Genomic DNA, 22,162 nt, shown 5'->3' with positions numbered 1-22,162 from the left:
TTTCTTTGATTTTAATAGTTGGGGAGAAAGATATAAAATAGATAACACGGAGCCTTGTGACTCCCTTAGATTGGCAACGAACACAGGGATACAGAAATGTAAACAAACAGAGCTACCAGATAATGTTATTTTGTCCTATAGAACTTCCAGAATACAGCAGCTCCTACACACTCTAACGTAAAATAAAATAAGAGTCTTTCATTCGGAGGGAATCAGCGAGGCTCCTGGCCCTCAGCTGGGGCTGTGCCTCCTCTCCCCGGGCATTCTGCCTGGGGTGTGGCTTCACGAGGGCCCAGCTGGCTGTCCTGGGGACCTTTCCAGTGCCTTCTCGTTCTCCGGCAGGCTGGCTCCAACCCCTGCCCAGCTCTCCCCTTTGACTCGCACCCCCTTCCTGTTAGTAGCAGGAAACCAGCCAACCTAAGAGAGCCTGCCCGAGTCCCTCATGTGGAGCCACTGGCCCAGAGGTGATGCCTCTCTCCTTAGATGTTCAAGACCCAGCCTTGCTATTTGAACAATAGTCAGAAAAAAAGCTATAAATATAACTTATTAACCATTTAATGCTGTCCTCCCTCTACAGGTTTCTGATATGTCTGGTTATTATTCTGTCCCAATTTTTTGCTGCTGTCCTAGGTTTTTGTTTTTGTTTTTAATCCTCACCTGAGGACATTTTTGCATTTATCTTCGGATAGAGTGGGAGGGAGTGAGGGAGGAAGAGAAAGAGAGAAACATTGATGTGATAGAGACACATCGACTGGTTGCCACCCACACGACCCCAGCTGGAGCCGGGGGCGAACAGCAAGATACGTGCCCCTAGCAGGAACTGAACCAGGTCTCTCTGGTCCGCAGGCTGATGCTCTAACCGCTGAGCCAAACTGGCCAGGGCTGTCCTAGGGTTTCTGACTCAACCAGGAAAAAAGCAGGCCTTGCAGCCTAGGCCTGGACTCCCTCAGTGCCTCAGGCCATGGGCTCTGGGCTCTCAGACTCATCCCACCTGGCTTACCCCGAACACTACAGCTGGACGAGCCCTTGACCTCCACGATGTCTGCAGCAGGAGACAACACGGCCCTTGGTCACCCCGAGGCTTGCCTACAAAGATGGGGGCAGGAGGCAAAGCCGCAGGCGGAACGAGCAGATGGGATGTGCTCTCCCGGTGACGGGACAGACAGAAAAGGCAGTGCATCCTCCAGGCAGGGCCGGAGGAAGGACTCAGGTTAAACATCTCAGGCAGCACGAAGTGTGGGGAGGGTCAGGGCAGCCACCCCAGAGCCATGGCATGGAGGACGTGTGAAATATCCAGGATAAATAGAACCGTGTGGGGAGGGAGATAAGCCAGCTCCACCCTCTCTTAAAAATAGTCGCCATCAGCACCAAAAATATATTAATATCTATACATTTGTCATCTTTTAAAAAAAGGAAATAAAACCTCCTTGGCACCTTGTCATTGATTTCTTAAGTGAGGTGATACGTGGAGAGGCCTCTGCGTGTGCAGGCGCACACGTCCGCAGCTGTGCACACACGCGCACCCTGCCGGAGGCAGAGCCCCCAGCGGCCCTGAGCATCAGGAGCAGAGCCCAGCAGGTCATCGCCCAGCGCCGCCGCCGCAGAGTTCACAGGATGCTTTCAGCCAGTGCTCCTCACTGCCATCCACGGGGGACCAGTAGCCCCCGGCCGCGCTGCAGAGGCGGAATGAAGGTCACAGGGTCACCCTCACACACCTGCTCTCAGAAGAAAGTGCTATCTCTGCAGGTGTGCTGCTTCCGGTCGAAGGCAGTCCTGGCCTGGCCCCTGCCCAGACTTACACACATCTGCCCATCATTTGGGCTTCGATCAGCCTCTGCCCGAAATACAAAAATGCAAACACAAGCAGAGGTCATGCAGGGCCTGAGGGAGCACCTGTGCCTGGGGGCTCCAGTCCCGATCACTGGTGTTCCAGCAGGAGGCCGCAGGAGGGTGGACTGGCTGGGCAGCAGGGTGGTGACCCTTGGCCCCCCGGCCTGCCCAGGCTGGGCCGGTGCTCTCAGAGGTGGTGGTTGCTCTGCAGCAGGGAGGTGACGGTGTTCTGCAGGGCCACGGCCACCTTCTTGGAGGTCTTGCGCAGCAGCGGGCTGTCGGGGTGGTGCTCCTTCAGGTGCAGGACGTGGCCCTCCTGGCTCTCGGATGTGCAGCCACACTCCTCGCACACGTACAGCTTGGCGCGCCGCTCCTTGTATGCGTACTTCTGCTGCACGCCGTGGATCTTCTTGAGATGAGACTCCAGAGAGCAGCGCTGAGTGAAGGCCTTGTCACACAGGCTGCATTTGTAGGGCCTCACGCCTGCAGAAGGACAGGGCTGGGCGTCAGGGACCTGACAGCAGCTTCCCCGACACACCAAGGCCAGGCTGCCTACTCTGGGGAAGAGGAAGGGACGGAGGCCTGTCCATCTCCAATGCCCTGAGTGACCTAACGGATGAGCTGACGAGGACTTCTGCCCTGTGCTCCAAGATTCCCCCCAGGCCACCCGTTCCCCAGAGAGCAGGCCTTGCTGCAGTGTCCCGCGTGGCCTCAGGCAGGTGCCCAACCACGGGGCTCCTCTCACCAGTGTGGGTGCGGACATGTCTCTTCAGGTCGAAGGTGTCATTGAAGCCTTTACCACAGTAGGTGCAAAGGTGCCTCTTGACATCGTTGTGACACTTCATGTGGCGATTCAGCATGCGCTGGTAGGTGAAGGACTTCTGGCAGATGTGGCAGGTGAAGAGGTCTCCACTGGGACTGTCCCCCAGAGTCACCTGTGGGCAAGGACAGTCTTTGTGACAGATATCCAGGAGTTGGGACTACAGGTTGGCAGATCAGCAGGACACAAATGCTAACCCCCAGACCTCCAAGAAAATCACTGCCCACCCCAGAGGCCACAGCTCTGCTATTGGCTCACAGAGGTCAGCGGGGACCGGGCAGAAAGAAACCATTAGATCAATGGTCAGCCTCCTGTGGGGATCCCAAGTTCCCTTTCAAGGTTGCCACCCAGCCCCTTCTCTTCTGGAGACGGGCAGCCAACTCCCTATGTAAAGCCAAACACCCTCGGTGACTCAATCTGCTAGAAAGTTCTCCCCTTCACCGAGCCCAGTTCTTTCCCTGTAATGTCTGCTCTCCATTCTCATTCTGTGCTTTGGACGGGGAGAAATGTCCTCTCACCAGTGACACGGTCTCCTGGGCAGCCTGAGCCTGGAGTCCCCTCCAGGTCAGCCCAGCCCCCTGGTTTTACTTGAGCCAGGCCTGACATGATATGGTTTGAGTCCCTTTGCTACCCTGGCGACTCTCTTGCTTATAAATATTTTTCAATTTCTTTTTTTGTAATTATGGAAAATCTCAAATTTATTCAGAAATGGAGATGTGGGCTCAATGCTCCACCTCTGCTGATGTTCTGAGGCTGCTTGTACTTTGTGGGTGGCCATCACTGGCTCCTCCTCCTGAGCTCCCTGGGCACCAAGTGCACCCTTCACACTGCACCGCCTCCCTCTCTCCTGCTCTGGCATCGAGTAAGTGCCCCTCACAGCCAGCCAGTCAAGACCAGACCACTCCAGTCCACCCGCTCTCCCGTGCCCTCTGCTCTCTGCACTCCCTCCCTACGCACTGGGGCCAAGGCTGGGAGGAAGGCCGTGCGGGGGACCAGGGATACTGACTGCTGGCTTTCTGGTCAGCCTGGCACACATCTTGGTGGTTCTCCTTTCATTACAACACTCACTTGGCCTCCACAGGAAACAGAGGAAGGAATAGTGTTTATTCCTCTGCCAGTTTTCTCCAGTCTCTTGGCACACAGGCTAGCGCTTTGAGAAACCTTCCACTAGATCGGAGCTGGCAGGTGCCTCCACGTCCGGGAGCCAGGGCCAGCCCTGCTGTGTGAGCACTCCTCGAGAGCAGAGGCATCTCCATTGCTGAGCGCAGCAGAGTGCCCACCAGGCCTGCCCTGGACGCGAGGCCAAGAGAGACTGTACACGCCTCAGCGGACAGCCAACCACCAAGCAGACTCCAGGCCTCACTCGCGATGCAGCCCGGACAGGGGCCCAGGAAAAGATGTGGAGTCAGCCTCATGTCTCCCTGATTTTCTTAGGACGTTGGTGTAAAGAGGTGTCCCCCTAAGGCCAGAAATGAAACCAAACCCCCAAAATAGACTCCAAAGGGTTCAATGTCTTTTGAATCCTAGGACTTCTTCCCAGTGCATGACGTTCTCACCCTGTCTAGGCCCCAGCGAGTTTCACTTCTCTGCAGAAATCTGGACCCAGAGCCAAGGCCTCTCTACCTAGGTCTCGTTGGTGCCACATCTCCTGGGCTGTACACAGGGCTACATATGCCCTGTTGCTCAGAGACAGTGGGAGGGTCTGTACCTTCATTTTGGTGCGTAAGAAGCCATGGTCTCTGCTCTGGGGGTCCGCTAAGCGGCCCACGTCTTCAGAGGGCAGCTGGGCCACCACGCAGGGTCCGGAAGTCACACTATAGCTGGAGTCCCGAAGGCTCATGTCCAAAGCCAAGGGGCAAGAAGGGGGTTCAGCCACTGATGGCTCCGGCGCCGGCTCCGGGTAGGGCTGTGGTGGACAGAAGCCCAGGCTGACTGCAAAGAGAACAGCCAGGTGAGGGGCTTGGCGGAGAAAAGAGGATTCAGTGGCATTTCAGGAAGGTTCCCTGGCGATTAGCTGGCTGGAACTTGGAGCCTCCATTCCTCCCCTTGTAGGCATGTGGCAGAGCAGGGCTACCCCCAGCCCACTACACACTGCGCCTCCCTCCTGCCCCATTAAGGTAATTACAGGTGACGCCAGCCAAGCGCCACGACCCACAGGCCTGCCCGCTGAGTAATTTGTGTCTTAGCGGAACTGGGAGGACCAAGCCTGCCCTGTCAATTACCCCTCCAGAGCTGTCCGCCTGCCCCACCTGGGCCAGTCCCCCTGGATTCCAGGCCTCATCCAAGCTCCTGCAGGAACAAAGGGCACCACGGGAGGCCCTGCGCCCAGGAACCTATCCCTGCCCCAGAAGGGTTCCTGGTGGCCTGGGCCACTCTGGACCTCTCCTCCAGGCAGATTTAGCTGCTGGCCTGGGAGGACCGGGTGCTCCTAGCCCCTCCTCCTCCCGACTGGCCAGCCCTGCGGTTGTAGCCCACGAGGGCTCCAGGCGCTCCACTCCCGCTGGCCCAGATTGGCAAGCAAGCAGGCCAGGTGGGGTGGAGCAGGGAGGAGGTCAGGGAGCAGCAGGTGGATGCTGCGTAACAGTCTCCCGGGCGGCCTGCCCAGCTGTTACGCAACCCTCCCCCACAGCAGGGACCGCTTGCTGTGGCCCAGTGAGGGCTGGGCTCCCGCCCTCCTCCTGCCCTCCTCCTCGCACCGATACCTGGCAGCCTTTGACGTGACCACTCCCCACGACAAATGACACACACCTCACACTAAACGGGGCCGAGGAGGCTTGGCCCGGGTCTGACTAGGAAGGAGGAGGAAGAGTTCTGAGCGATACAGGAAACAAGTCTGAGAGCTGGCGGCTGGGGCAAACAATCTAATGTTTCAGTTTAGTCAAAAACGTTCTTCCAAAAAGGCAAAGCTCTGTACTTACAACATATAAGCTAGGAACACTTTCCAACCCTCAGAAGGAAAAATCAAGAAGGGCAAGAAAGAGACAATGAGTGAACTTCAGGGAGAAGGACTTAGAAGGTTGAGTCGGGGTGTCAGATTCATGACCGGGTCCTCTGCACCTGCTGCCCACAGCTGGTGAGACAGAGTGGACCAGGCCCCAGGGCAGGGCTATTGCCCTCACCTCCTCTCCCAGGACACTGCGACCAGGCGGGGTGTACAGACGGACATGGGGAAGGTAGAACATACTGGAGGGTGAACAGGAGAGCACCGAAGTTTCGGGCGAGGCCCCGGCTTTCGCCCCCTCAAAACACAACAAAGGTCTGACAGGGGAAGAATGCACCGGACCGCCGCCCAAAACCCGTTCTGCTGGCACTGGCGTCCGTCTGTCCGGGGGACTTTAATGAGCCACCTCATTCTGGGAGTTGATTCACCAGTGCCTGGCCCTGGCCTGGCCTCCGAGATGGTGTGGTGCCTCCCCAAGCCCTGGAAGGCTGGACATCAGGCCCAAGCTCTCGGGGGTCCCTCCTGTATGTGTACATGGGCTGGGGGGCTGGGGGGCACAGGGGCGTGTCCGAGTGTTGGCAGCTTCTGTTGCCAGTTTAGCAGCTATTAGAGATCTTGGCCAAGAATTCTAAACTGAATGACAATTTCCATTTCTCACTCCGGGTAGAGACAAACAGGAACCTCGACCCTCTTCTGTCTTTCGGTATCAGAGAGCGTGAGTGAGGCTGCGGAAGACTGGGGCTGGGCCACACCTCCCGACACGGGGCACCAGAGGGGCAGGTGAGGCCTAACTGCTTGTGACTCTTGGTTCCCCTGCTCCAGTAAATGAGGGGGTCATGGTTGGGGTTCGAAGGATCCAAGCCAGGTTGGGGGGAGACTCTGGACCTGCGTCTCCCACTACATAGAAACCTCGACATGATGGTGCTCGGCGTGGGCCCGGCGTGAGCCTGCCTGGCCTCGGAGCCTCCTCTCTCCGCAGCGAGGGGAGCCTCAAGGCTGCCAGGGTGGGGATGTTTGCCTCATCCCAGCCACCCCGCCAAACCTGTCTTCCCACTACCCTGCGTGTGTCCCTGATGCTGCACGCACAGGGAGTGCTCATCGGCGTGCCGCTCCTGTCACTGGGTGTCACTCGGTGGCAGGAGGCAGGAAGCAGAACTGGTTGGGCCCTGCTTGTGCGCCTGGTCCCCTAATTAGATGTTTCCGGCAAGGCGGTGGCTGCTGTGGCTATTCATTGCCCGCCCACAGCGTGGAGTGTGGCAAGGCCAAACCAGCCTGGCCCTCTCCTCACCCCCTCGGGGTTTGTGGGCTCCCCTTCTGTTGGCCTCCACCAGCATGGCATTGAGGGCAAAGGCCCGGAGCAGCCTCCCACCCAAGGGCCTCCCCTCTCTTACCCTCAGCAAGTCTTGTCTTTCTTGGATTAAAAACAACTGGGCCAGACTAGGGTGGCTCAGTTGGTTGATGCGTTGTCCTGTGTACCGAAAGGTGGTGGGTTCCATCCCACATCAATGTTTCTCTCTCTCTACCCCCCATCCCCTCTCTCTAAAGTCAATAAGCATAGTCCAGCCAGTGTGGCTCAGTGGTGGAGCGTCAACCCATGCATCAAGAGGTCGCCGGTTCGATTCCCGGTCAGGGCACATGCCCAGGCGGTGGGCCAGATCCCCAGTCGGGGGCATGCAGGAGGCGGCCAATCGATGTTTCAATCTCTCCCTCTCCCTTTCTCTCTCTTTAAAAATCTATAAAGAAAAATAAATAAATAAATAAAACCAATAAGCATATCCTCAGGTGAGATTAAAAAAAAATGTTTTCTAAATCCTTACCCGAGGTGCCCAGGCCAGTCTGGCTCAGCGGTTAGAGCGTCGGCCTGCGGACCAGAGTCCTGGGTTCGGTTCCCGCTAAGGGCATGTACCTCGGTTGCAGTTTGTCCTGGCCCCGGTTGGGGTTGTGCAGGTGGCAACCAGTGGATGTCTCTCTCACATCGATGCCACCCCCCAACTCTATCTGAAGATAAATGCAAAAATGTCCTCTGGTGAGGATAAAAAAAAAAATTAAATTCTTACCAGAGGATATTTTTCCATTCATCTTCAGATAGAGTGGGAGATAGGGAGGGCGGGAGAAAACGAGAGAGAAACATCAACGTGAGAGAGACACATTGGTTGCCTCCTGTACCACCTGGACCAAGGCCAGGGACCAAACCGCAACGGAGGTATGTGCCTCTAACCAGAATCGAACCTGTGACTCTTCCGTCCATGGGCCAATGCTCCAACCACCGAGCCAAACCGGCCAGGGCAAAAAAATTTTTTTAAAGCTACTGGGCCAAATACTGGACCGAGTGCCTGGTCCTGCTCTGTCTAAGGCCTCAGGCCAGGGCTGGGCATGAGGTCTAGTCCCCAGCTTTCTGGGGAGAGAGTGCAAGTGAAGCAGAGGCCTGGACAAATAGCCTTTGACCATGGGGCTGCGGCTGGTGCTGACCTGAAGGGGGTGCTCTGAATGGGGTGGGGGGGCCCAGTGTGTCAGTACAGCCCAGGTTGGTATCAGGCAGCCTGACACCCTAATCAGCAAGGGCGGGGGTCTCGTGCGCGTCTCCTCCAGCCCCAGCAGGTCAGCTAGCAATGCCCGAAAGGATGCCAGTGCCAGCCAATTGGCAGAGGCCACACCCTGGAAACACAATGGGTCTGTCCCTTGGCCTGGTGTTTCCATTCTGTGAATGCCACGTTTTCCTCTCGGGCAGTATCTTTTCCCCGTTCCCCACCACTTTTCGTACGGTGCCCACAACGAAGGTGAAAACTGTGCACCGCAGCCCTCACACCAGGTGGGCAGTCCTGACCAGCGGGAACTATGCTCCGTTTTCGTCCTTCCCACCCTCCCTCCCTTCCAGCACAAGCCTGGGCACCCTGTGGGACACCATATGAGACTTGTTGGAAGTGAACAGTGTTCAAAAGAAACCCTGTTACCGACAAAGCCCACACCTCACTCCCATCCCATCCCCCCCCAGAGAACCGCCCTCATCAGCTCTCTTTCTAGGACAAATGATCTGGCAGGATTCTGCCTTGGGCCACCCTTGGTTAGAGTGTTGTTCTGATACGCCAAGGTTTCGGGTTCGATCCCCAGTCAGGGCACATATAAGAATCAACTTGTAAGAGTCCAGTCGGTGTGGTTCAGTGGTTGAGCATCGACCCATACACCAAGAGATCGCTGGTTAGATTCCTGGTCAGGACACATGCCCAGGTTGTGGCCAAATCCCCAGTAGGGGGCATGCAGGAGGCGGCCAATCAACGTTTCTCTCTCTTTCCCTCTCTCTGTAAAATCAATAAAGGGGGAAAAAAAAAGGGGGAAACGCTAACCTGAAAAAAAAAAAGAATCAACCACTGAATGCATAAATAAGTGGAACAGCAAATCAATGTTTCTCTTTCTCCCTTCTTCTCTCTCTAAAATCAATAAATTAAAAGAAATCATCATCATCATCATCACCAGAGGTGTAATTTCTCCCCACCCCCACGCATGTATTCTGGGGCCCAAAGCTGACTTTCTCAGCCTTTCTAAGGTTCCACACTGCCCAGTTAGGGCCAGGCTGAGGAAACACCAGTCTCCCACTTAGTAGCCTGGCTGCCTCCCCAGGTGGGCACGAGCTGATGAACTGGCAGAACAGAAGGCAGAGGCTCAGATGAGGAGGGTGGCTGGGGGCCTTGCCAGACTGCACTCAGCGGGCTTGGAGGACCTGCTTGGAGCTTCTCCTTCAGTCTAGGAAATGGAATTCTGCCCCCGGGGTACAAGTGGCTGGGTTCATCCTCAAGAAACCAAAATACTCCCAGCATTCCACAGTCAATATTGACATAACAAAGGAGGAACACCACGGGAGACCATGGGGCAGAGAGGAGTAAAGGGCCCAAACAGGTAGCATCTTAACCTTAACTGCAAACCCTTTCAACACTCCCAGCGTGAGTGGAGCCATCTTCTAGCCCCCTGTGGCCCTCCAGCCACTTCTGGGCTTTCCCGGCTTTGGGAGGGCAGGGGGGCCCCCGGGAGAGGTTCTGCCTGGGGTCTGGGAACCTCTTGAATTGTGCCTCAGGGAGAGGCTGGAGTGCTGGTCAGAGCAGACAGACTGGGGCCCAGGGCCTTCAGTCAGTAAAAATGACTCCTTCCAGGTGCTCTCGGGTGCTGTGAGGGTCTCACAGGGCCTGGTGGGAAGGTCAGACCTCAGGCACTTCCCTGTTCCCAGCCCTTCCAGTGCGCCTCTGGGGGGGATGGATGGGGTCAGTGCTCAGCTGGTCAAAACGTGCCCAGTCTGTGAGGTGGGGTGAAAGAAACGTGCCCAGCCGGCTCCTGGGGTCACAGCCGACTGGTGATGGATGGCCCAGCCAGGGGACAGGCCACCACAACCCCCTCCCCCCCACTCTCCAGCCATCTGAGGCGCCCGAGCGTGGCCCCAGAACATTCCATTTCTCATTTCCAAAAACTGTGGGAAAACTCTCCAGTGGGCCACATGGCTTTTGAGGCAAAATTAAGTTCTTTAACTTCTACCCTTTAATTGACCCCACAGGCTTCTCCCTCGCCAGAGCAATGAGGACAAATTCTGACGTGCCCCGTCCAGGTTAGACCCTCACCCGATGTCTGAAGGCCATCCTGCAGAGTGAGTGGCCTGCCGGCCTCCCTCACCTGGACAGCAGCAGTGGGCGACACACCCAGAAGCCCTCCTCTACACCCGATGGGACAGCCCCTGGGATGTGAGTCTCCTCAGCCACTCCCACTATGGCCACCAGAAGTGTGGTGGGGAAAATCACTAGGCAAATGAAAGTCAATGATTTCAAAAAACGGAATTTCTTTGTCCTTTGTAAAAGTCAACACATGATCTGTTCCTGATTGGGATGTGAAATAAAACTAAAAATAACAGCACGCTGAGTGTCCCAAAAGGCTCTCAGCTCACCTTTACCATAGTCCAAGTTTATCAGATCCCAAAGAGCAGCTAAGCAGCAAGTCAAACACAGGTGAGGGAGGAGGCAGGAGAGAGGAAACCGGAATACCAGCCAACTTGCCAGGGAACTTGGGGAAGCAAGAAACTATAAATAAGCTTGGGCCCACACTCTAAGCCATTTCAAGTGAGGAGGCAACTCACTTTCCTTTTTGTCTCAGTTTCCCAACCAGAGTCATCAAAGATTTGTGGCACATTCCCTTGTTTTAAGGAGGCTATAGAAAAGGGGTCTCAAGGCTTGAGATAAGCTTGAGCTATGAAACATCCCGTCAGCGTCTCAGGCCTTCGGATCCTGCTGGATCAGGCCACAAAGATCTCACCACTACACCGTCTCCCAAAATGTATTCAGGCGAAAACGGAGGCAAGAGCCCTCACAGGGCCCCCACCGCCCTCATTTCTCCACTTTCCTTCAAGGCCTGGGGTGGTGCCAGCGGATCAAGGGTCAAAGTCGGTTGGTTAATTACAACCTCTCCCCCCTTGGAGGCGCTGGACAGGGTGTTCGGCACACCCCCGCCCCACCTCCAAGGCCTGGGGAGGGGGCGTTCCGAAGGAAACTGGCTTTCTCCAGACGGAAGATTTTGGTGGGGGTGGGGAAGCCCACTAGGAGCAGAAGCATTCTCAGGGCTAAGAGAGGAAGATGCCACTGGAGGAAGAAAGAACTCAGGTTACTCATTCAAAGTGGACTCCGACGCCGCGGTCAAGGCGTCTTCCAAAAATAAACTGCACCCTTTTCCCCGAGGCCTGGTCCCCTGGCTGTGGCTGGACTCCTTAATTCCACTCTCAGCTCGACTGTGTCCTCCGCAAGCTTGGAGGAGGCGCGTTTCTGACAGAGGTGAGACCTGATCCCACCTTCGTCTCCAGGGCAAGTGGGGTGCAGCCCAGCGCCTTCCCCCTGGTCCCCGAGCACCCCGCCGGCCCGACCCTCACCGCGGCGACCTTCTGGCCACTAGTGTTGTTGGGAGAGGGAGAGATCAATGAAGGCAGCTTACACTCTGGATCTTCTTTTACATTTTACACAAATCTCAGCCGAAACTCCAGCTCGCACCCTGCCCCCCAAAGTGGCATCGTTCCAGTGCCCTCTTCCCGCCTCATAAAAGTCCCGACTTTCTGGATTTACGACGCCAGAGTGGAGGGTCGCCTCAGCGGTGACACACCCCGTTGCCTCCCCTGCGCCGCGGCCCGGGCCGGGGGAGGGAGGGCAGCCCCGCCGAGCCGAGCGCCTAGGACCGGCCTGCTCCCCGCCGGCTGCTGGGCCTGGGAACTGCGCTCGCCCCCACCTGGCGGCCCCCGTCCCCCGCCCCCACCCAGCATCCCCTTCCGCCGCCCCTGCCCTCCCCTCCCCCGGTGCCGCGGGTTAACGGGCTGCGGCCGCTTAAACATTAAATCGGGCGCCCCAACTACGCGGGCCGCCGGGCTCGCGCCACTGCGCCCCGCAGGTCCGCCGCCTCGACGGGGCCTCGGGCTGGAGGGCGGCGGGACCGGGCCCGAGGCCGGGCCTCACCTGGCACGTAGATCTCGCCGCGCTCCTCGTCCGGGAGCTCGCTCCAGTTCCTCTTGCACGTGGAGACGCACGGCTTCTTCACTAGAAACGCGCGGGGCATTTTCGAAGCCCGCTCGCCCGGCACGCCCGGTTCCGTAACCAGAGCCGGCGCGCTCCCACCTCTCCCGGGCGCGCTGGAGGCGGCCGGGCCAGGAGGCAGGTCGGGGAAGGAGTCGCAGAGGCGCCCCGCGTTCCGCGGAGAGACCGTGCCCGGGACGCCGCGCGCGTTTCCAACTCCTTCGAACGAGGTCGCTGCGGCCAGGTGCACGGACGACGGGGAAGCGGCAGGTAAGCGTCTCCCGGCCGGACTGGCGTCCCCCGCGGCCGCTCGGGAAGTCCTAAAGTGCGAGCCGGACGGACGGGTTCACGCTTTATTGGCTCGCGGCGGTGTGTGTTGGTGGCTGGGGCGGGGAGCGGGGGTGATCCGAGCTAATTAGCTAGGAGTGGCCTGGGGAGCGACGGCGCATGCGTTGGGAAATAACGGTGACACCTATTTGTTACCTGTCGAACCGGTTTTCATTCCGCTGCTAGTGAGGTGGCCTGGCGGCCTGGGCGGGGTGGCCGGGCGGGGGCGGGGGCGGGCGTAGGGCACCCAGCACCCGGCTGCCCAACCAGCCCTGCCGCCGCCGCCCGCCCGCACCTCCCCGCCCGGGTGCAGCGCTCCCCAACGGGAGTTTGGGAGTTTCGGAGGGAGCAGGGGAGGGGAGGAGGCAACGTTATTTGCACCGGCGCTCGCACGCTCTGCGAGTGATGAAACGAAACTTGCCCAACTGGGTCCGGCCCGGCCCGGCGCGCCCCGGGCGCCTGGGGAGGCGCGAAACCGTCGGGCGGGAACGAGCGCCCGGCCCACACTTGTTGAACCCGGCCTGGGCCCAGGTAGCCCAGGATCCCAAAGGCCGGCTGAGCAATTCGTGGTTCAGCTCAGAGGTATTTGCTGGGGCGGGCTCGGGGCGGGAGGGCACAGGAGGCTGCAGGAGCTCGCAGGCCGCTGGGCGGACCGGCGGCTACACACAGGGCCGCAACAGAACACTGGACACTGAACACTGGCCGGAAAGCGTGGAAGGCTTCGTGGAGGAAGGGGGAAGTTTAAACCGCTCTGAGTCCACCGAGATCCCGAAAGACCCCCAGGGCCTGAATACACATACCAAACCCTCATCTTTGTCCCACATGGATGCATTTCAGGTGCAGCAAGCCAGGAGAGCCGTGGACTCCTTAGGATGTCAAGCCCCGCCTGGCTGCAGCCAGGACAGGAAGCTCATGGAGGTATCCCCCCATAGCCCACCCTTGGCTGAGGTTCTGCCTGGGTCCTTCCGTAACCATTCTTCATGCTCTGCCCAGTCCTCAGGCCCAGCTGGAGGGAGACCCACTCTCAGAACCTGCAAAGCACTGGTGGCCTCCATGAGACTTGTCACTGACAATTTGGCCTCAGCTGAGTTTGTGTTACCAACTGACATAGTCAGAGCAGGGATTGGGACCCCATCATCTTTTTAGCTCTCTCCCTGCCCCCATGTAAAATAAACACCTCAGAGTACCTGCCACAGACGCACCTTCATCACCTATTAAATGTTTGCTGGAAAAGATTAGGAGGAAATGAGACTGAAACATGAATTCACAGAGTTCAGAAGTCACAAGTGAAAAGAAGGGTAGCCTGCTGATGGTGTATTTTGAGGCATCCAGTTGAAGAGAATAGTTTTTCAAGGGGGTGGCTTCCAGCGGCCCTTTCCGTCCCCCAACAGGATTCCCGTGGAGCATCTGGCTGGTTGGGGAGAGTGTGGACCTGGGGAGCAAATGAACCTCCTCCTCCACTCCTTCCTGGAACCTGGAAGTTTAGCTAAGGGGCTTTCCTTTTCACCCTATTTCTTTGTCTGTCACCTGAAAATCCTATCGCCTACCTCTTAGGGTCCCTATGAGGGGGATATGGACTCTGGAGGAGGACATAATATTCACCCCACCCTTCCCTTTCCTTTCCCAGGGCTGTGCCTTCAGGCAGCCCATGCCTGCCTGTCAGCCTTTCACTCTTACCCCAGACTGTTTCATTCAACTGGCATTAAGTGAGCACCTACTATGTGCTTATCTTTTGAATATATCCTGGAGAAACAACATTGACTAACAGTCTGTCTAGGAGAGAGGTGAATTTAGTTTGTTTACTCAATAAATATTTATTGAGCACTTTGGTTGTGCCAGACTCTGACAGGGGCTGGTACACAGTAGGTGTTTAGTACTTAACCAGGGTCTTCAGGGATGACCCTGGTTAAGAGAAGCAGTCTTGCCCTGGCCGGTTTGGCTCAGCGGTTAAAGCGTCGGCCTGCGGTCCTGAGAGACCCAGGTTCGGTTCCCGCCAGGGGCACGTACCTCGGTTGCAGTTTGTCCCCGGCTCTGGTCAGTCGTGCAGGTGGCAGCCACTCGATGTGTCCCTTTCACATCGATGTTTCTCTCTCTCTCTCTGTTCCTCTCTCTCCCTCCCATTCTACCTGAACAAAAAATGGAAAAATGTCCTCGGGTGAGGATAAAAAAAAAAGAGAAGCAGTCTTTTTCATGGGTGGAGGCTGGGAAGCAACTCCAATGTCTCTACTTGTGGAAAGAAAGTTACACAGTGTTTGGAATGAGGCCACAGGAGGGAGGGATGGATGTTTGTCCATGCTGTCTATGGCTCTCTCCACAACCTACTTTGTGCCTGGCATAATGGGTTAGCAGTAACATTTATTGAATGAACGAATATCCTATTTTTCTTAACTCATATGACCCATTCAGCCTTTCATGTTCCTTTGGTATAGGCATGGATACAGAACAAAGTTCTTTTTTTTTTTAATTAATTTATTTTTGTTACAGATGTTTCTTCTTTTCCCCCCACTGATTCCCCTCCCCCTCCCTCCCTGCCCTGTCCCCAGCTTTGTTGCCCATGTCCATTGTTCATGCATACACGCATATAAGTTCTGTGGTTTATCTCTCCCCCATCACCCCCTCTTCTGGGGATTGTCAGTCTATACTCTACTTCCACGTCTCTGGGACTACCCCATTCCTCAGACTGTTATGTTCATTATATTCCACAGATAAGTGAGATCATATGATACTTGTCTTTCTCTGTTTGGCTTGTTTCGCTTAGGATAATACTTTCCAGGTCCCTCCATGTCATCTCAAAGGATAAGAGATCTTTCTTTCTTACAGCTGCATAGTACTCCATTGTGTATATGTACCACAGCTTTTTTATCCTTTCGTCTACTGATGGATATTTGGGCTGTTTCCAGATCTTAGCTATTGTAAATAGTGCTGCTACGAACATGGGGGTACATATATTCTTTCTGATTGGTGTTTCAGGCTTCTTAGGGTATATTCCTAGAAGTGGGATCACTGGGTCAAATGGCAGTTCAATTTTTTGAGGTAACACCCTAATTTTTTCCATAGTGGCTGCACCAGTCTGCATTCCCACCAGCAGTGCACTAGAGTCCCCTTTTCTCCACACCCTCGCCAACACTTGTTGTTTGATGATTTGTTGATGGCGGCCATTCTGACAGGTGTGAGGTGATACTTCATTGTGTTTTAATCTGAAAGTTCTTTATTATAAGGAGGACAATTAGTGCAAGTTCAGTGATAAAAGGTGATTGGCGCTGGCTGTCAGGGAGAGACTAGAGAGTGGTGGGGACTATGGAGAATGTACCTATTTAAAGGGGTAGTGACAGTTGTGCCATTTGAGCACAGAAACCCAATGGGCCACATCTGTTCATTTTCCAAGAGAAGCAGAAAATCCAGGTTTGTATATGACCACAATGAGTTTTTAAAAGTTGACTCAAAAATTTTTAATCCTTACTCGAGGACATTTTTTTACATTTATCTTCAGATAGAGCAGGAGGGAAAGAGGGAAGAAGAGAGAGAAACATCGAAGTGAGAGAGACACATTGAGTGGCTGCCACCCACACAACCCCAACTGGGGCTGAGGACAAACTGCAACCAAGGTATGTGCCCTTAGCAGGAACCAAATCTGGGACTCTCCGGTCCACGGGCCAGCGCTCTAACTGCTAAGCCAAACCAGCCAGGGCGACTAAAAAAATTTTAAAACATAGAATGAGTCAAACAAAATACCTATGTGGCCCGGCCGGTGTGGCTCGTGGTTGAGCATCGACCCATGTACCAGGAGGTTGCCGGTTCGATTCCCGGTCAGGGCACATGCCCAGGTTGTGGGCCAGATCCCCACTGGGAGACATACAGGAGGCAGCCAGTTGATGTTCTCTCTCATCAGTGTTTCTAGCTCTCCCTCTCCCTTCCTCTCTCTCTCTAAAATCAATAAAGAAAAAAAAAAATTTAAAAAAAAAACCCTACGTGGGTTAGATTTGACTCAGACTGCTGGCCCGTTGTTCATGGGCAGCTCTGGAATAATGTGTGTGAACTTGGGTGAACACCAAAGCCAAACTATGGGATCCGTGAGGGCACTGTCTGCTCTGTTTGCACAGTGCCAGTTAGATATCATTCATTCGTTCCTTAAATTAATCAACAAGTATTTATTGAACACCAGCTATACACTAGGCACCTAACCTGTTAAGGTAAATTAAAAACTGAGGACACTATTAGTGTGACACAGGACTTTAACTAGTGATGGAATAGTGACAGGTGGGGGTGCTGAGATCTGAACAAGAGGTAGGAGCCAGCTGTGTAGAGCAGGGAAAAGCCTGACCTGCAAAGGGAACAGCTGGTGCGAAGGCTCCAGCGTGGGAGTAAGTCGTGTGTGTGTGTGTGTGTGTGTGTGTGTGTGTGTGTGTGTGTTGAACCGCAGGGTGAGGTGGCTGGATGCTGAGGGTGTGGGAACTGAGGGTGCAGAAGCAGGTGGGCTGCATCATGTAAGGCTAGTGTGGTGGGAAGGTTCGGGGTCTGGTAATGGGACAATGGAGTGTGTCAGAGTGGGGGTGGTGAGGGTGGCAGTAGGGAGACCAGTGAGGGAAGCAGCAGGTGATGTGGCCTGGGTCAGCTGCCAACAGAACCATGAGCGCTGACTCTAGGTTCTCAGTGGGCACCTCTCCTAGGCGTAGTGGACAGGGGTGTGAAGGAAGGTGGAACACCAGCAGGCAGGTGAAGACTATGCTCCCCAAAGAGTGCTTGGCTGCGGTCCATCCGGAGCAACCCAGGGAAAGCTAGAGGAGTGGGATGCAGGGAGGCAAAGGTTTGGAACCAGCCCTTCCTGACCTAGAGAAGGCTCTTCCGGGAGGAGCCTGGCGGTATGGGGCTGAAAGAAGGAGGGCTTCTGGAAGCTGAGATGTGCTGAAAGGACACGCAGTAAGGAGCCCTGGGCCAGTCAATGCTCCAGACTCTTGGTCTTGGGACCTGGGCCAAGCCACCTAACCCGTTAAGGCCTCAGTTTACACATCTGTGAAGTGGGGTTTCTAGTTCCTGTTCTGCTCCTTAGAGCTGTCAAGTGATGCTGCCAGTCAGTTTTTGCCCAGAAGGCTGGCAGCCCTAGAAGATGGACTCAGCCTTAAAGCAGGCCAGTGGTGCCCCTGGCCACCAAGGCCTCTGCCTGGCTCAAACGATGGCCTTGCAGCCCAGTCTGACAGCATGCTGTGGAGGCTGCAAAGCCGCTAACACAGTGTCAAATGTTGTGGGTGCCCATGAGCCTCTCAATCCACTGCCAGGTTGAGCCTGGGCCCCTTAGAACCTGGCAGGGGTAGGGGGCTGCATGTGAGTAGAGGTGGCGCTGGGGGCCTTGGGCAGAGGAGCATGCTCCCTGGGCCAGCTGGAGCGTCGGGATTGGTGCAGGGGGAAGCCCTAGGTTCCTGCTGGAGGAGGCCCAAAGCCTGGATAGGCTCACCACTGTGGCCGCATAGCTGACCTGCCAGACCTCATTTCATTGTCACCGTTCTCACAGCCTTCTCCATCTCGGATACTGGACCCATCTCTCGGATCCTCGGGGCCAAAGCCTGGAGTCACCCTGCCTTCCTCTTCCCTCAGCCCACACAGCCACCCACACCTCCATCTCCATGGCTACCACCCTGGTCCAAGCCCCTGTCACATCTCACTTGGACCACATACCAGTCTTCTGACCCAGCTAGATGTCTCCCCTCAGTTCAAACCCTCTGGTGGAATAAAGTCCTCAAGGCCTGTCACACTCTGGCCCCTGGTGGCCTCAGGACCCTCCGCCTCTCCCTTCCCGCTGGTTCTGTGAGTTCCAGCCACACCACCTGCCCTCTGTCCACTGAACAGGCCAAAGCCTGTTGCCAGTTCGTGCCTGTCCTCTGCTATGTCCTGGGCCTAGAATGCCCCTCCCTACCTGATGGCTGGCTGCCTCTCGTCACTCAGGTTTCAGCCAAATATCCCCTCTTCCGAGAGGCCTCACTGACCTACCCAGCTAAATCCTTGTCCCCTAGTCACCTCTGTCCCATTACTCTATTCTGTTCTCTTTGCAGCATCTTTTTTTTTTATCCTCACCTGAGGACATTTTTCTATTTTTTGTTCAGATAGAGTGGGAGGGAGGGAGGGAGAGAGAGAGAGAGAGAGAGAGAAACATTGACGTGAAAGGGACACATCAAGTGGCTGCCACCCGCACAACCCAACCAGGGCCGGGGACTAACTGTAACTGAGGTAGGTGCCCTTAGCGGGAACCGAATCCAGGTCTCTCTGGACCGCAGGCCGGTGCTCTAACTGCTGAGCCAAACTGGCCAGGGCTCTTTGCAGCATCTTTGTTGTCTGTTCCCCTGCCCCCCAAGTAAGTTCTATACAAGAGGCACCTCTTTTAACACCATGTTAGTAGCTTTATTTAGATATAATTCATATACCATAAAACCAACCCTTTTTAAAGTATACAATTTAGCCCAGCTGGTGTGGCTCAGTGGTTGAGCATCGACCCATGCACTCAGAGGTCACCAGTTCAATTCCCAGTCAGGGCACATGCCCAGGTTGTGGGCCAAATCCCACATGCAGGAGGCGGCCAATCGATGTTCTCTCTCATCGATGCTTCTATCTCTCTCTCTTTCTCTCTCCCCCTTCCTCTCTCTCCAAAATCAATAAAGAAAAAAAAATTTTTAAGTATACAATTCAGTGGTTTTTAGTATCTTCACAGAGTTGTGCAACCATCACCCCAAATGAAATCCTGTACCATTAGCAGTCTCTCCCCATTCCTCCCAACCCCTGGCACCCACTACTCTGCTTTCTCTCTACAGCTCTGCCAGTTGGCATTTGTATGTTTGTTTTAATCCCGGGGATATTTTTCCATTTATTTTTAGATAGAGTGTAAGGGAGGGGGTGGGGGAGAGAGAGAGAGAGAAACATGGATGTGAGAGAAACACATTGATTGGGTGCCTCCTGCACGACCCCAACTGGGGCCAGGGATCGAACCTGCAACCCAGGTACATGCCCTTGACTGGAATTGAACCCACGATCCTTTGGGTCCGACGGCCAACTCTTAACTGCTGAGCCAAACTGGCCAGGGCTGGCATGTTCGTTTAAAAACATCTGCTCAGTGGTTAGAGCCTGCGGACCAGAGAGACCCTGGTTCAGTTCCCACTAAGGGCACGTACCTCGGTTTCAGTTCTTCCCTGGGGGTCGTGTGTGTGGCAACCAATCGATGTGTCTCTTTCACATTGATATTTCTCTCTCTCTTCCTCCCTCTCTCCCTCCCGCTCTGTCTGAAGATAAATGCAAAAATGTCCTCAGGTGAGGATTAAACAAACAAACAAAAAACATCTCCTGTTGCCTGGCCAGTGCCGCTCAGTGGATCGAGTGTTGGCCCATAGAGGTCCCGGTTCAATTCCCGGTCAGGGCACATGCCTGGATCGTGGGCTCAATCCCCCTACTAGGGGGCATGCAGAAGGCAGCTGATCAATGCATATCTCTCAATCGATGTTTCTATCTATCTCTCCCTTCCTCTGTAAAAAAAAACACATTTCTTTAAAAACATCTCCTGTTAACCAATGTCACCCAATACATTTAATTTTAAAAATAATAAAATAAAACATCCTTAAATCCTCAGTACCCAGTGCTGAGGATGGGTTGGTCATATCCCACATTTTACAGATGAGAAAACAGGCTCAGGGCCCTGCAGGAAACTGTCCCTTTTCCAAGCCTTGTGTTTAGTGTCTCCCCAGAACTGGCTACACTGGGGAGGGTGGACGCCCGGCAGGAAGAGAAGCAGTGAGGCGTGGGCATCCAGTGGGGAGTGCCCTGCTCAGCTACCTGCTGAAGCCCACACTGGGAGGTTACTTTTAGAAGCAGATCTGCAGAGAGTGTAGCCTAGTTCTGGGGAGACACTAAACACAAGGCTTGGAAAAGGGACAGTTTCCTGCAGGGTCCTGAGCTTGTTTCTCACCTGTAAAATGCCCTCGGTGCTGGTGAGCTGAGTTCAACTCTATGCCTGGCCTGTGCCAGGGATAGACCAGCACCACCCTCCCACCAGGAAGCAGGCCAGGCAGGTGAGGGCAGGGTCCATCCCAGGATCTGGACACCCAAGAGGGTTGAAGGCAGATAGCGTGGGAGGAAGGCCAAGTCAGGGGCAGCGAGGGGCTGTGTAAGTCCAGGCTCCACATTCGGAGCTCTGTGACTTTGGGCAAGTGACCGCACCTCTCTGGGACTTCCTTTCCTCATCTATGGATGATACCCATCCTTGGGTCCCTCAGGGTTGCTGTGAGCCTATGAGCCCGTGGATACACCCATCAGAGCATGGTGTGCCACATGTGGGTGCCCTCCCTTCAGACCCTGGGCCCCAAGGAGCCAAGGCTCAGGAAGGCTGGTGGCTGTCAGAGGCTGAGTGGGGGCCAGAGCTAGCGTCAGATTTCCTAACCCTTTGAAGCCTGTCTCTTCAACTGTAAAAGGGGTTTAATAACCATTCCTCCCTCCCTGTGAGTGTTGAAGGCTGGGGATGTGCAGTTATCAGCACCCTCTGGGCCTCAGACAGGGAAACCAGACAGGCTCCCTCCCAGGGCTGCTCTCATCCTGGCCCCTTTCATCTTAGGCTTAATTAGCCAGGCCACCCAACCCCACCCACCCCACAGCCTCTTGAGCGGGAGTCATCACTCCCATTTTATAGATGGAGAAACTGAGGCACCTAGAGGGAAGTGGTTTGCGGCTGCCGCCTGTGAGTCAACTGTGGAGCCAGGGCCCAGAGGAGCTGGGACTGGGCTTTCCCGCTGGACCTGTCTTTGTGGTGGATCCTTGTCTCCATCCCCTGGCACCCAGATAGCCTCTTTTCCAGCTACCCCACCACTTCCTACCTCCTCCCATCTGGAGGGCAACAGGATGGGGTAGGGAGGGAGGGACCTGTGAAACCTGGAGGAAGGAGAGAAACTAGTTGGCAGCTGCTAGCATGGGGGCTCAGGTCTGTTTCATCTTCAAAGCTGGCTAATTAGAGCCAGAGGCTTAGGTCAGCGGGCTGTGGGGTCTGGATGCTGCAGTTCTGTGCCCTGGAAACCTGCAGTCACTGGGGCATCAGTAGCCTGGGCCCTGAGCCCAGAAGAGGCTACTAGGGAAACCCCTGGCCCAGCTCCCTCGGCGCCCCCAAAAGCCTTGATCCAGCCCTCTGGAAGTCAAGAGTGCTGGGTTACTGCACTGCTTGGTCCCAGGTCTTCCACCGCCAGGCCTCACTTTCCCGGTCTGTGCTAGGTGTGCCGGGCCATGACCCCGTGACACGCCAGGCCCTGCCAGTCCGCACATCTGCATCCCGTTGTTCTCAGCCTTCATCACGGTTTTTGGTCTTGTTCCTTCAGCTTTACCCTGGCCTGCCAATCGGTGCCGCATAAGGCAAAAGTCAGCAGCTTCCTCCCGCCTTGACCCGGGCGCCGGCTCCGCGCCCCAAGCCGAGCGGGTGGGGGGCCCGGGCCGGCGTCAGAGAAGCGAAGCCAAGCCCTGAGGCGCCCGCCCGACCGGTTCGGCCAGGGCTGCGGCGCGCGCTTCCTGCGGGTGCCCTGGGACCGCACTTCGCACCCCCCCCAGCGGCCGCTCTGGGAGCGCGAGGACCCGCACCCTACATCCCCAGGGACGCGCGCGGCTGGGCGGGGTGCGGTGCGCCCGGACGCCGGCGGGGGCGCGCTGGTTGCCACAGTCGCCGGCCCAGCGGTCGCCGTCCACCCGAGGGCCCCCGGACCGCAGCTT

General features: G+C 55.8%; 1 protein-coding gene across 1 annotated transcript; it reads right to left on the bottom strand.

The window, feature by feature from the left end:
* Positions 1-1,584: 1,584 nt before the first annotated feature.
* OVOL1 (ovo like transcriptional repressor 1) lies at positions 1,585-12,415 on the bottom strand. The gene is made up of 4 exons (XM_036259066.1): positions 12,059-12,415; positions 4,359-4,582; positions 2,576-2,765; positions 1,585-2,313 (listed from the first exon to the last, which is right to left on the bottom strand). Exons 1-4 carry the CDS (start codon positions 12,156-12,158, stop codon positions 2,018-2,020), a joined length of 810 nt encoding a protein of 269 aa, XP_036114959.1. The 5' UTR covers positions 12,159-12,415; the 3' UTR covers positions 1,585-2,017.
* Positions 12,416-22,162: the final 9,747 nt, after the last annotated feature.

Source organism: Molossus molossus, unplaced genomic scaffold (genome assembly GCF_014108415.1).
Source record: "Molossus molossus isolate mMolMol1 unplaced genomic scaffold, mMolMol1.p scaffold_m16_p_13, whole genome shotgun sequence".
NCBI lineage: Eukaryota > Metazoa > Chordata > Mammalia > Chiroptera > Molossidae > Molossus > Molossus molossus.
This window is presented reverse-complemented; position numbering and strand designations above follow the sequence as displayed.

Bases quoted from the DNA above. Each gene is read 5' to 3' on its own strand.
- OVOL1 (XM_036259066.1), bottom strand. From the start codon at position 12,158: ATGCCCCGCGCGTTTCTAGTGAAGAAGCCGTGCGTCTCCACGTGCAAG. The intron at 4,583-12,058 runs GTGAGGCCCGGC...TTCTCTTTGCAG, and splicing joins CGGCGAGATCTACGTGCCAG to TCAGCCTGGGCTTCTGTCCA. The intron at 2,314-2,575 runs GTGAGAGGAGCC...GTCCTTCTGCAG, and splicing joins ACATGTCCGCACCCACACTG to GCGTGAGGCCCTACAAATGC.